This window comes from Dissoconium aciculare (assembly GCF_010015565.1).
Source record: "Dissoconium aciculare CBS 342.82 unplaced genomic scaffold K489scaffold_2, whole genome shotgun sequence".
In the NCBI taxonomy this organism is placed as follows: domain Eukaryota; kingdom Fungi; phylum Ascomycota; class Dothideomycetes; order Mycosphaerellales; family Dissoconiaceae; genus Dissoconium; species Dissoconium aciculare.
Window position 1 is genome coordinate 2,039,388 of NW_022984952.1, and position 13,213 is coordinate 2,052,600.

At 50.6% G+C, this 13,213-nt stretch overlaps 5 protein-coding genes across 5 annotated transcripts; 2 read left to right on the forward strand and 3 right to left on the reverse strand.

Annotated features, from left to right (window-relative positions):
- Window positions 1-557: 557 nt before the first annotated feature.
- On the reverse strand, window positions 558-3,366 carry K489DRAFT_119485 (uncharacterized protein). The gene has a single exon (XM_033598958.1). It carries the CDS (start codon window positions 2,945-2,947, stop codon window positions 680-682), a length of 2,268 nt encoding a protein of 755 aa, XP_033463606.1. The 5' UTR covers window positions 2,948-3,366; the 3' UTR covers window positions 558-679.
- A 372-nt stretch (window positions 3,367-3,738) lies between these two features.
- Window positions 3,739-4,123, reverse strand: K489DRAFT_386862 (uncharacterized protein; the record flags this gene model as incomplete). Its single annotated transcript, XM_033606265.1, has 3 exons — window positions 3,739-3,756; window positions 3,814-3,997; window positions 4,050-4,123. 3 exons carry the CDS (start codon window positions 4,121-4,123, stop codon window positions 3,739-3,741), a joined length of 276 nt encoding a protein of 91 aa, XP_033463607.1.
- Window positions 4,124-4,908: 785 nt separating this feature from the next.
- K489DRAFT_312325 (phosphoinositide phospholipase C) lies at window positions 4,909-6,843 on the forward strand (the record flags this gene model as incomplete). The annotated part of the gene is made up of 2 exons (XM_033600851.1): window positions 4,909-6,440; window positions 6,672-6,843. The coding sequence occupies 2 exons, from the start codon at window positions 4,909-4,911 to the stop codon at window positions 6,841-6,843; spliced, it is 1,704 nt and encodes a 567-aa protein (XP_033463608.1).
- A 2,235-nt stretch (window positions 6,844-9,078) lies between these two features.
- On the reverse strand, window positions 9,079-11,084 carry K489DRAFT_376999 (t-complex protein 1 subunit delta). Its single transcript, XM_033604054.1, has one exon. The coding sequence runs from the start codon at window positions 10,948-10,950 to the stop codon at window positions 9,325-9,327; it is 1,626 nt and encodes a 541-aa protein (XP_033463609.1). The 5' UTR covers window positions 10,951-11,084; the 3' UTR covers window positions 9,079-9,324.
- Window positions 11,085-11,423: 339 nt separating this feature from the next.
- On the forward strand, window positions 11,424-12,799 carry K489DRAFT_407300 (26S proteasome subunit P45; the record flags this gene model as incomplete). The annotated part of the gene is made up of 2 exons (XM_033607350.1): window positions 11,424-11,518; window positions 11,575-12,799. 2 exons carry the CDS (start codon window positions 11,424-11,426, stop codon window positions 12,797-12,799), a joined length of 1,320 nt encoding a protein of 439 aa, XP_033463610.1.
- Window positions 12,800-13,213: the final 414 nt, after the last annotated feature.

Below are 13,213 nucleotides of genomic sequence, written 5' to 3' on the forward strand. Positions count from 1 at the left end.
GATCAAGAGTATCAGATGCGAGGAAGTGATGGATGGCTTTCGTGGTAATTTTCTTCCACTGGATGATTGCAAGGAGCGCGTTTGTCACCGGGGGGAGTCGTATAAGAATATGATTATCACAATGCTATTATTCAGCCATCCGGCGTTTCACCGCTACTAAACGTAATGCAATCAAAACGTCCCTCGATCCGGTTTTGGTGATCATCCATGGCAAGTAAAAATACCTACCTAGGTACCATCGCAGGATAATGTTATGATTACTGTGTGTACCATCATTGGGCCAGCATACGTCACTTCCAAGGTTGCGCTCCCAACCACGCGCATGGACAACACGAGCGGTACGCATGTGGAAATAAATTGTCCTGAAGCAGCTAGCCTCCTCCCTCCATACATTCCACGCGGGCTCAAGCTCGGAAAGTAATGATTCGCTGCCATGTTGAGTTGTCAAATCTGTGCTCGGCGGCTATTGACTTGGGTTGGGCAGCACCACCCCGGCCTCTTTCATGTGCCACGTCAGCCCTCTACTTCCCTAGAATACCTGTCAGGTCATATCTGCGATCAATACGAACCATACAACTCGCAACAACTCCTTGATATCTCGTTTAGAATCACTCCTTGAAAGGGATGCAGTGGTTCCCTGGCAAAGCACCCCTTAAACCGCGCTGCGACGACGAGCGCTTCAATTTCGCTCCCTTCTACGACGATGATGACGGCTGGTATTGCTACTGTCCTCGCTGATCACACTACCATCGTGCACCTTCACACTTTCACTTGGCTTGCCTGCGAGTCTCGTGTATGGCCCCAGCATGCCGGGACGAAGTCTGTTTCTGTCTTGCTCGGAGGGGGCTGCTTCATTCGCAGCCCTCATCGTGCCTTGATCCACGTGTGATGGCTTCCTAGGTAGAATATTGTGTGGGCGCGTCTTTGAAGGCCTGGCTTGATCGTCACCTTTCTCTACCATCTTATTTGCGTCATCGGGGACGGAATCTCGGCTTTGCGATCGTGTGTCACAATCTGGTCTCGATGCCAAGAGCCTCGATTTGCGCTTATAAACACTTGATTCGTGATCGTCAGAGAATCTGGTCTGCGACGGCTGCCGTCGAGAAATGTCTGTCTCGCTCTGGAGATAATGATCGCTAGAGTTGCGACGCGCTGACATTTGATTGTACTCAGAGTGGTATCTTATCGACCCATTTACCTGACTCCTTTCTTTACCCGAATCATCCCCGTGCGAATTCTGTGCACCACGACGATACGACGTCTGCCTTTGGGGATCATCCGGACGATAGTACAGTCTGGCCATCGGTCTCGTAGTAGACTTTCTCCTCCCAACGGCGAGTGCCGACGTTTCGCTCGATGACGGAGACACGACTGCTTGGACAGAAGCGCTCCATAGTGTTCTCGTAAGCGCATCGGGACCATCGGAAGGCGATAGCCTTTGTACTGGGCGGGCCAGACCATCGATCCGGTCAAGGGAAGTCCGGTCAAGGGAAGCTTTTGCGAATCGGGAATTCTCTGCATCAATGTCCAGAGACGACCTCTCTCTGGCTTTCTGTAACGGCGACTGCACCCTTTTGACTGGATCTCTAACCGAGTCGTGATCGTCCCGGTCCCGGGCTTCTGTTTGTGGAGTTTGGCGCTGGGCGTCATTCGCTGGACCAAATTGGTCATTCGTCATCCACGAGGGTGCCGCGGTTGGCGCACTGGCACTTCCGAGCTGTATTCTCTCATCGATCAAGACGACGCCACGCTGACGATCACTGTTACCGTTGTTTCGAATGGTGTCGCTCCTCATTGGATTGGTCGAGGCCTCGTGACGCAAAATCCGACTCATTGGAGTTTCGTGGGTGCCCGATCTTTTTCCTGATTGCCATACAGAAGGTGGGTCGCGATCGTCAATGTCCTCCACGGCTTCGCAAAAAGGTTGACGGGACGAAGAGTAGTCTACAGTGGAGCGTGACCGCTCGTCCTGCCCATCCCGTGCCGATTTCCGACTTACAATACTCGATCGCTCGATCGGTACCATTTTGCCATGTGCATATACATGCCCATGCGCATCCATCTTGCGCTCGACTCGACGATACTTCTCAACTTCGTCTCTTGCTATTCTACGCATTCTTTCGTCATGTTTTGGAGACTCAAATTCCTTGATACTTTCTCGGTTATACCGTGCAGTTTCCTCGCGAGCTATTCGCTGGACCTCGCGAGTGATCTGTTGCCTGACCTCCGTCTGGACAGCCGCGTCAATGCGCTTGGTCAGAAGCGAATCGTTGACATCGGACCGATACGACACTCCGCGCTCTCTCTGAAGAGATGCCAACTCTGCTCCTCCTCTTATGGATGTCACCTTCATCGGTTCCGGTGTCGTTTTAGGCGGCCCAGACTTGGCAGTGCTTCTTAAAGACGAGACCGCGATCCCTTTACGCGTAGGACTTATCAAGACAGCTGAGTCGTCAGTATTCTCAGGGTCATCGGTTTCGAGATCTGTGTCTGGCTGTGTGTGCTCTCGGCGCGTAGACTTTGCGAAAGTCTCGCGCATGTTGATGTGACGATACGATAGATTAAGGAGGTCGTTCGGCCTTGCCGCACTCTTTTCTCGCACGGCCTGTGAATTTTGCAGTATTTGTGGCCCATGGCTCCTCATAACCTCTCCTTTCGATGATGATTGTCCCGAATGATTCTTTTCCTCATCGCTTGCTTTCGCGTCAGACATGGTCCCAACGCTCGCGATGTCCTCAGCTGGGACAACTCGACATCTTCTGCATATTCCTGGGGGAGGTGGAACTCCGTCATAGGGAATCGGATGCTCATAATGGTATCTTCTGCTCCGAGGACGCTGACACACACGGCATATGTGACACAGCGCCAGGTGGGGACCACTGCGGTGATGAGATCGACTAGACAGACTAGTAGATGCCCACGAATCGATGTCAAAATCATCCGTCATCTTGAAGCAATGCAGCGACCTCAGACAGCGATCCAAAATATGGGCGCAGCGTAGTGCAAAGTGCGAACTCGCTCGTGCACGTGATTTGCTCAGCTTTCATTTGAAGTCTTGAGAATTGAATGTCGAGGCATGCGAGCAGTGCCATGAAAGTGTTGGGAGCACAATGTCGTCTTGACTCCGCATAATTTGTTGATGATGATACCTAGGTAGTTGGGAAGCGGATGCAGGACTTAGATGGAGAGTCTGTGTGTCATAAAAAAAAGTAGGTCTTCGATATCATCATCATCATCGCATCAGATACGAATTCGCTAATTGGCAAGTATCGGGGGTAGAAATGCGGTGTTGCTAGCATCAGGCGAGATGCAACAAGTTGCGCTTGCTCTAATAATATCCTGAACAGATCGGATTGGATAGGGAAGCTCTTTCAAGTGAAATAAGAGCACACCCACCTAAAGATCCACAGCATTGGTTGCGAATTTTGTGACACAATTCAGAATAGCAGGTACGATTATATCTTCATTTGCCGATCGGACTCATAGGCGCATGACTGCGCAGGTCTGTCCGAACGACAGCGTCTGCCATTGATGGCAAGATCATCGTACACCTAGAGTCTCGACACTGAAGGCACTACTGCCCTCCTCGAATTGTGATATCACTCGCATATGTGGGCAGGCAGCAAGTCATTCACCCAACGCTGCATATATGGGAAATGGCAGTAACAAGATGCTTGCCAGTACTTCGTGAGCGTGGGAACTCATCACGGATGTCCGGATCGAAATAGGCGAAACCTTTCACTCTCCTATCACGTACTGATTCATTCGATGTCAGCTTGCCCAGCCAAACGAAGGGAACAACACTGAACGCACCGTGCATCCGCTCTCACCGATCCATACTTCATGCCGTCGATGTGCATCGACATCGAGTCGGAAGCCTGGTCCGCACACCAGTTTGGTTGGCTCCTCATCATCGGGGTATGTGAGCGTAAGCGAACCTTGCAATATCAAATGCGTCGTCAACCCAGCATGGGTGTGTGGCGGGTAATGGGCGTTTCTGAGTCCCTATATTAGATTTCATGTTATCTCGGCAAGATCAGCGGCCTTACGGACGGTCGGTCCAAGTGAATACGGAATTGAATCCCCATTCGCGGACCTTTCGCTCCGCCTCGTCCTGAGACATTTCCATTCATGCGTGCAAGCACGTAGATGTCCAGTTTCGAGTCGGCCAGTCTCGACGTGGTACGTGTAATTACTGTCGGTCAGGTTCCCACCACTACCTAGGTACGGAGTAAATTAAATCGATGAAGTCACCTGCTATCTCGCACCTGCACCTGTCCAGCGTCACTTTAGGGTTACGTTGACGAACGTCAAGAGCGAGTACAAGTGATCGTTGTTGTTGACGCACATCTAACTGGCGGATCACATCCTCACACAAGGTAGAATCGGGCTGAGGTGCTTGCACGAGTGCCTGTCATCCGCTTGGTCATGAGGATCTTTCATATGTTGATGGGCATTCAAAAGTCTACTCGACTTTGACAATCAGTGACGAAGGCACCTGCGCGACTCGCTCGACCAACTCAGTGCAAGGTGGCCAGGCACGAGCGCCACGTCCCACTTATGAAAGAACCACGTTATTCAGTATGCGCGAACACAATAACACAAACGGTACAGAGAGTTCAGTAGACAAAGGATTCGCCCAGCCAACGAGCAGAAAGTTGCGGGAATCTTTTCTCTTGATTGATATTGCGGGCTCACAGCGGATTCGTCCCATGTACTGTATGACTTAGGGCCAATTTGACACAATACTCGTGCACGTTGCGTTGGCTGGCACAGCATCACGACTGCGCCGCGACTCAGCCGGCGCGGACGAGGAAGCGATTCGTGTATAAGCAACACATTTCGCACATCATGGAGCAAGCGGCCAGAGTCGACGACGATATCGTGTCCAATGGACCAGCTGAAAATATGATTTCTGCCCTCAACCCAACGCTTGCGCGGCATGCGAAGCAAGCTTTTGATTCAACGCAGGGAGCTACTGGGGATTTCGAAGCCTTTCTGAACAAACTTTGTGATCCGCAATCATCAGCAGCGCTGACTTTCCAACTGGATACGAGCCATCCGCTCTCGCATTACTACATTTCAAGCAGCCATAACACCTATCTCACAGGCGGCCAATTGTGGGGCAAAGCTAGCACCGACGCGTACAAGGATGTGCTCCAGCGAGGATGTCGTTGTATAGAAATTGATATCTGGGACGGGAATACACCGGACTCCTCAGATGCTGAGAGTATGAACAGTGATGAGGAGAAGAAAGCAAATGGCCTTCGAGGCTTTGTTTCTCGGGGTCTCAACCAGCTCCGATCACAAGCACAGCCAGGCAAAGAAACTCAAGACAACAGCAAGCCATACAACAACAGCGAAACTACGATGCCTACACCATGGAGAGTAGCGTCGCGCCAAGGGGAGCCGCAAGTGCTGCATGGCCATACTGCAACCAAGGAGGTCTCGTTTAGGAGTGTCTGTGAAATCATTCGCAACAATGCTTTCCACACAACGTCGCTTCCGTTAATTGTCAGTTTGGAAGTACACTGCAGACCAGCACAGCAGGAGATGATGGTGGAGATCATGCATGATTACTGGAAGGATTTTCTCGTACCACCTATTACAGAAACATCAGACATTGCGGCATTGCCGACGCTGGAAAGCTTGCGCAACAAAATCCTCATAAAGGTCAAGTTCACGCCTCCAGAAAAGGTGGCTGCAGGGAGCCAAGCTCCCGAAGCCGTTGGCGAACTGCCCTCGTCCGACGATGAAGTCCCACCCGGAGCGGTGACGAAGAGCAAAATCATTGAGGCACTCAGCAAGATGGGCATATTTACTCGTGGTTACCATTTCAAGAGTTTTGAACAGGCTGAGGCAAAGCTGCCCAACCACATTTTCGCAATTTCCGAAGCTAAGTTGCTTGCACTTCGAGAAAAGGAATCTGAAGCGCTTCTCAACCACAACCGACATCATTTCATGAGGGTGTATCCGAAGGCGACCAGGGTCATGTCTTCTAACCTGGATCCTGCACCGTTCTGGCGGGTCGGTGTGCAATTAGTTGCTCTCAACTGGCAGAAAGTCAATGCTGCGGTCATGCTTAATGAAGCACAATTCGAAGGAACTGGTGGCTGGGTGCTGAAGCCTATCGGACTACGTCCCGCTGGACGCAACAATGTCACGACGCACCGGATGACGCTTGATTTATGCATTCGCATCCTGGCTGGACAGAATCTTGGCGCCAGCGACGACGTACCGAAGGTTTACGTTAAAGCTGAGCTACATGTGGAGAGCAAGGCCGAAATTGAGCAGCAGCAGATCCCGAGGGAAGGGAAAAACAAGGGCGGAGAATGGAAATTTCAATCCACAACACACCACTCACGCGATCCCGATTTCGCGGGCCAGGTTATAGCATTTAAAGGGATCCGGCATGTATTGCCAGAATTGAGCTGGCTGAGGTATGTCACCAGGCCTATCAAGTTTCCCTTGTGGCTGCGTTGCAATACTTGCCTGAAAAAAAACAAAGAACATCCCCCTCATCACATCGTGCGCAATGTGATCCCATGCATTGCGGACAGTTTGATGCGCCAGAGGTCGTCGTAAACATATATGACACTAGTGCGCAGCAGTGCATTAGATAGACCACTTACAACTTGTTGAGAAGGATGACCACTGACGTCGGGCTACAGAATCAAAGTGATGGACGAATCATCGTACCAAAAAGATCGACTGCTTGGCTGGGTCTGCTATCGCCTGGATCGGCTACCGCAAGGATTACAATTGCTTCGACTCCGAGGCAATGACATGAAGCGGTCCGGCGGCATGCTCCTGGTGGAGTTCAAGGCAGGTGTCACCGCTTAAACTCCGTTGCTAACCTCACGTCCGCGCCTGGGCGAAAACTTTAGTCTTCTGAATCGGCAGGTCGGATACAATTTATTTCGACCGAACGCATAGGCGACGTCCGGAATCACCCAGTTCCTAGGTTGTTTGCGAGCCGCCAGCCTGTGCTGCAGTAGCTGGGTACTTGTGGTATCTTCCGCCAGCGATTTCGGATGCCGATTCCACATCAGGACAATATGCTCGCGTAAAGTCTGACTGACGCTCCGATCGTGCACTCCTGCTGAGTGAAAGTGCTGCACATTCCATGCCAAACTTACCTAGGTACAGGAGGTGGTCATCACACATACAATATCATTAGCTACAGGTCCAAGCTTTCTCCAAAGATTCAGCTCCACATCGGCCCGCGCACTCCCCGAAGGCGCGTGCATCAAAGCCCTGGAGCCATTTATTATTCCACACGAACAGCTCGCGCCCGCGCATCATCCATCCGTGATGATTACGTCCCTACCTACTAGGTAGGTAGCCGATACATCGAAATGCATTATGACGCTCATGTAGCGAACTCTGGCAACATCCGTACCTAACCCCCTGCGACCTAAATTTGTGTTTACTAGTTGCTTGCCCAACACGAGCGGCAATGGGCATAGCTTCCTATCTTCCGCTCGCGCTCCCTCCTTTGGCAGCTGAACAACGAGCGATGCCAATCTTCAAGACGTGGACCAACCTGGCACGTGAAAGTCTACCATTCTGAAGTCTAGCGTTGTCTTCGAGCATGGCGCATCCAGCTATCCGGGAAAGCGGATCGAACGACATCTGATCCTTCGGTTCCTCCAAGCACTCCCTCGGCCGCAGTAGCAATAATTTTCGACGCTGATGTATCTACTCCATCTTGTACATTGTCTTGTGGCTTAAGCCCAGAAGGTCGACTTGAAAGATCTGCTCATGCCCCTGTCGCTTCCTATCGGAATCCTTCACGCAATTGCGATGCAGACGCAATGAAGCACTAAGATGCAATGTTCTTCTAGCGACGCCAGGCATCATCATCCGACAATCTTCATTGGTTTGGGATCCTCCCTCTCGCAGTTGATGGCGTCTGCTTCCGCAGGGTCCTATCTATTCTCGTGACGGCACTTTCGGTTGCTCAGAGACGCCAGCTTCGGTACTTATGAGAAGAGGTTCACAAGCAGAGCCGGTTTGATGCTCGAGACTACCGTACACCTGGTCCGACCTTCAAAGAGATGCGGTTCCACTAGAATGCACATTTGTCAATTGTCCGACTGCGATGCTATGCTCATCATAAAAGATCGCGCACCACCCCTGTTGTCCTACACGACATTATTCTCAACAGAATGAGCAATCTATCACATAAAGTACCATGAACATTAAAATTGCAGAGCGTCAAAATTCACTTTTCAAGCAAGCCGCCATCATGAATTCGATATAAAATCATTGAAGAATCCCTCAAGGTGTTTGACAGAACAAGACAATACAAAGATCACAGCCCGCAGAACGCAAGATTCTCTGTGGACCCCCAAATCATTCATTCTTCGCCCAGTCTCCTTCATAAGCCCAGAAAATGCCGGTTTGTCATACCCTCCAATAAAGTTCTACGTTGTTGAAGCTGACTTGGGACGGCAAGACTCCTGGTGTCCGATGTCCCACCTGCGAAAGCAACGGCACTACAACATGGGTGAATAAATACGGAGATAAATGCGGCACATGTGGTACCGTGGTCAAGAAGTAATGCCAACCTCTACCGTAAGCAGCCATCATCATACACCTGCTAGGGCGATGGCATAATAACCCAAGCATCGGTCGGAGGAATAGCATACAACCGAAATTCGCCGTTTATCCTTCGTAATGTTGGAAATCACGTTGATTCTATTTGATTTTTACATGCGCGAACAAACTTCGACGATATAACAAACTGCTTGCTGAGCTTTCGATTTCAGGGCAATGGCAAGATTTCGAACTTGCGGCGATTAGACCAATACAGAGATGTACGCTAGATGTCCGAAGGGATTGGGTCGTGTGTTGGGAGAACACTCCAGGGCTTCTTTGCAGATTTAGCTGTTTCGCTACAATCCATTCAGCGGTTCGCGCACCACATCTCTCAAAACTTTCATGCTGTAATTATCATAGGCGAGGTCAGGCTCCGTGTCATACCTAGGTACTTTCAGATGTCGAGGATCTTGCTCTATTTGGGTAAGGAGTCTCCACCGGCCCTGAAAGTCACGAACCCCGACTGGATGTCACTTGCCGAGCGTGGCCAGTAAGTTTAGCGCATTTCACTGCCTAGGTAGGTACTGTGAGAACATTTGTCATGGCGGGCAGCATCATAGCGAGCTGTCAAGGATAGCCGCCAGCGTTCAAGGATCTATCACCACAATTATGTCTACTTTGCAACATTGATGTCATTCGTTGAGGGAGGAAATTGGGTGAGAAACCATGCATCGGAGCACGTTCGGTGTTGCGTTTTCATTTCTCATGATGCAAAAATGTCTATCTTGATAAGGCAATATCATCAATGCGTAGAATCATCTTGACGGTCTCGCTGGCCAGTTCAAATGCGCTCGTGCTGACCAACAGAGGCTGCATCACTCCCTCGCCAGAAGTTCCTGTCTTTTCTTCCGCTCCCATGACACCGACGCCGCCGCGTTTGATGCTGACGCCGACATTTGTCTCTCCTTGAGCGTGCCGTGCTCGAAGTTCCGTAACGACCTTGATGCTGTTCAAGCCAGCGTTCTCAGCTAGTGTGACCGGAATGATCTCGAGAGCATCGGCAAACTCTTTGAAGCAGATGCTATCAGGATACGGAGAGGCAATGGCGTCCTGTGCCAATTTGGTTGCAACGGCCATCTCAGGTGCACCACCACCTGGCAATAGAGCACGCTTCTTGACCAGGCAGCGGATAACACACATGGCGTCGTGTAAGCTTCGCTCGGCCTCGTCGAGGATCAATGTGTTGGCGCCACGTGCAACAATTGATACTGTGCGAGGAGTATTCGCTGCGGTAGTCTTGACACCGGACACTCTTGTGTACCGAGCACCCAAGCTGACGACCTCCTCCACTAGGTCTGCGGAACCCAGCTTGTCCTCAGTGAAAGAGTCGATGTCCGCGATGGGCTTGCAACCGGTGGACTTGCAGATGAACTCCACCTCATCTCGCTCAATATCCTTGACACACATGATACCAAGCTTGTGTAGGAAGTGCAGACTGAGATCGTTGACAGCGTCACGCAGAATGCTCTTCTGTACGAGCAAGACATTACACTTCGCCTTCTTAATCTTTTTGACCATATTCAACAAGTATGTCCGTTCCTCCTTCAAAATCTTGTCCATTTGTCTGTAGTCGTTGACAACAATCTGATTTTCCATATCTGGCTTTGGCGGGCTCAGTTGGAACTGGATCAGGCCAATTTTGGCCTTCTCTATCCGAGTTGGACCTCCTGCGCTCTTGACGGCCTGCTGGCTAAGCACAAGCCCATCAACCATTTCTGAATCATCTATGACACCACCAGACTTCTTCAAGATTCGCACGTTGCGCAAATCGACGTTCTGTGCGTTGGCGGGGTTGATGGTGCGGAGGACGGCGTCGACAGCCATAGGTGCAAGCTTGGGTTCTTGCGAAACGATCTTGGACGAAAGTGATGTCGAGGCTGCTTTCAGAAGTGTGGCTCGATCTGCAAGATTGATGGGAAGGGAGATGTCCTGGAGTATTTGTACAGCACGTGCCGCTGCACGTTGAAAGCTTTCGCTAATGATTGTCGGATGAATACCTTTGGCCAACAACCTCTCGGCAGCACCCAATAGACTGCCTGCAATCACTACAACTGAAGTTGTGCCATCACCAGCCTCAATATCTTGTGCGTTCGCCAGGTCGACAAGCATCTTCGCAGCAGGGTGCATAACACTCATGTCCTTGAGCATAGTGTTGCCATCGTTTGTGATTATCGTTTCTCCTTTGCCAGTTTGAATCATCTTGTCCATTCCTCGCGGGCCCAAAGACGTTCGAATGGCGTCTGCGACGGCGCGCGCTGCAGTGATATTGCCTTCTCGGACAGCCTGTGGCTTGGCCTTGTCCTTGAAAGCATTATTTCCGGCATTTGACGGCGCTGATTGCGCCATATTGTGGTTGTTGTGATTGTTTCTGAGTAAGTCTAGTCTTCAATCCTTGTGAATGTGTCAAATCAAGGTGGGAGAGTTGTGCTCGCAGTTGACTGGTGTCAGGGTATTTCTTTGGCGGGATGTCCTAAATTTGTTCACGTATGTGGAGCTTGATTATAGAATTTCGAAGGGTTCACGCGATCTCCTCGGCATACTTTCCCCAACCACTATCAACGTCAGTCACAAGTGATTAGTCAAGCGCCGATACCACCAGCTGTCTGGCAACCTGCACGACTGCCTCCCGACATCAACATATCGCAACACCGCCCACACGACACTCCTCAACGAATCGATCTACGCTCGCCAGGCCTGTGAAATATCGGCCTGAGTCTATTTATTACTGCCTCGAAGAAATCGCACCGAACACACTCAACCTGATTCTTCCACTGATCACACGCGCCACCACTTGATTTCGTCATCACAAGACCACAGCCATGCCTTCGGCAACAGGCCAAAATTGGGAGAAATACCAAAAGAAGTTTGCGGACGATGAGGTAGAAGAGAAGAAGATCACCCCGTTATCCGATGAGTACGTCGTTGGCCTAAAAAATATCCTAACAACGAGCATCACTGACCCGCGAGCAGGGACATTCAAGTACTCAAGACCTACAACTCAGCACCGTATGCCACAGCTCTGAAACAACTAGAAAAGTCGATTAAAGACAAACAGACTTCCGTGAATGAAAAGATCGGCGTCAAGGAATCAGACACTGGTCTCGCCCCTCCACATTTATGGGATATTGCGGCAGACAGGCAGCGTATGAGCGAGGAGCAACCGTTACAAGTAGCCAGGTGTACGAAGATCATTCCAGATGAGAAGGACAGCGAGAAGAGCAAGTATGTGATCAACGTGAAGCAGATTGCGAAATTCGTGGTCAACCTGGGCGAACGTGTCAGTCCGACAGACATTGAGGAAGGAATGCGAGTCGGCGTGGACAGGAACAAGTATCAGATCATGTTGCCGCTCCCGCCAAAGATTGACCCAAGCGTCACCATGATGACAGTCGAGGATAAGCCGGACGTGACCTATGGCGATGTTGGTGGATGCAAAGAGCAGATTGAAAAGCTTCGCGAAGTTGTGGAAATGCCTCTGCTGTCACCTGAGCGATTCGTCAACCTCGGAATCGATCCGCCAAAAGGTGCTCTGCTCTATGGACCTCCAGGAACCGGCAAGACACTCTGCGCAAGAGCTGTCGCAAATCGAACTGACGCAACTTTCATTCGTGTCATTGGCTCTGAATTGGTACAAAAGTACGTCGGTGAAGGTGCACGCATGGTCCGCGAGTTGTTCGAAATGGCGCGGACAAAGAAGGCTTGCATCATCTTCTTCGACGAAATCGACGCTGTTGGTGGTGCTCGGTTCGACGATGGTGCTGGTGGTGACAACGAGGTGCAGCGGACGATGTTGGAGCTTATCACACAACTGGACGGATTCGACAGCAGAGGTAACATTAAAGTCATGTTTGCGACCAACAGACCAAGCACTTTGGACCCTGCACTCATGCGACCAGGTCGGATAGACAGAAAAATTGAGTTCTCGTTGCCAGACATGGAGGGACGTGCGAACATTCTTCGAATTCACGCCAAGTCAATGTCTGTAGAGCGCGATATTCGATGGGAGCTGATTTCACGCCTCTGCCCTAATGCAACAGGTGCAGAGCTACGATCCGTGGCTACGGAAGCTGGCATGTTCGCGATTCGTGCCCGCCGAAAGGTTGCGAGCGAGAAGGACTTCCTCAGCGCTGTGGAGAAGGTCATTCGGGCAGGTCTCAAGTTCAACTCGACCGCTGCATACGCCCAGTACAATTAGAGAAGGAATGGGAGACATTGTCCCGGCACGAACTACCATGAATACAGGCTTGCAAGGAAATCGTCTTTTTGTGGATGCAGTGAGAAGTGGCAGATATGTGTAAACTATCAAAGCGTCGTTCATGTTTACGATGAAACGAACGTGCCCGTCCATTTTGAGATCGTTTCGTTTACGTTCATGGCGCTCATATCGGTGGCTTTATTGCTGCAATAGACTTTAGATATTCCTGATCGTGGCATTGTATACGTCTAGATGACTGCAGGAGACGGACACGAATGACATGCATCATGCAGCTAGTACACTTTCTGAACAGCAGGGGCACATAATTTTGTTCGTCGGAGGACAACATCGCATCGTTGGTCTGTACATTGATTGATCAGTGTTTGCAGTATTGTACATTCGAGAACTTCGTCG

Bases quoted from the DNA above. Each gene is read 5' to 3' on its own strand.
- K489DRAFT_119485 (XM_033598958.1), bottom strand. From the start codon at position 2,947: ATGACGGATGATTTTGACATCGATTCGTGGGCATCTACTAGTCTGTCT.
- K489DRAFT_376999 (XM_033604054.1), bottom strand. From the start codon at position 10,950: ATGGCGCAATCAGCGCCGTCAAATGCCGGAAATAATGCTTTCAAGGAC.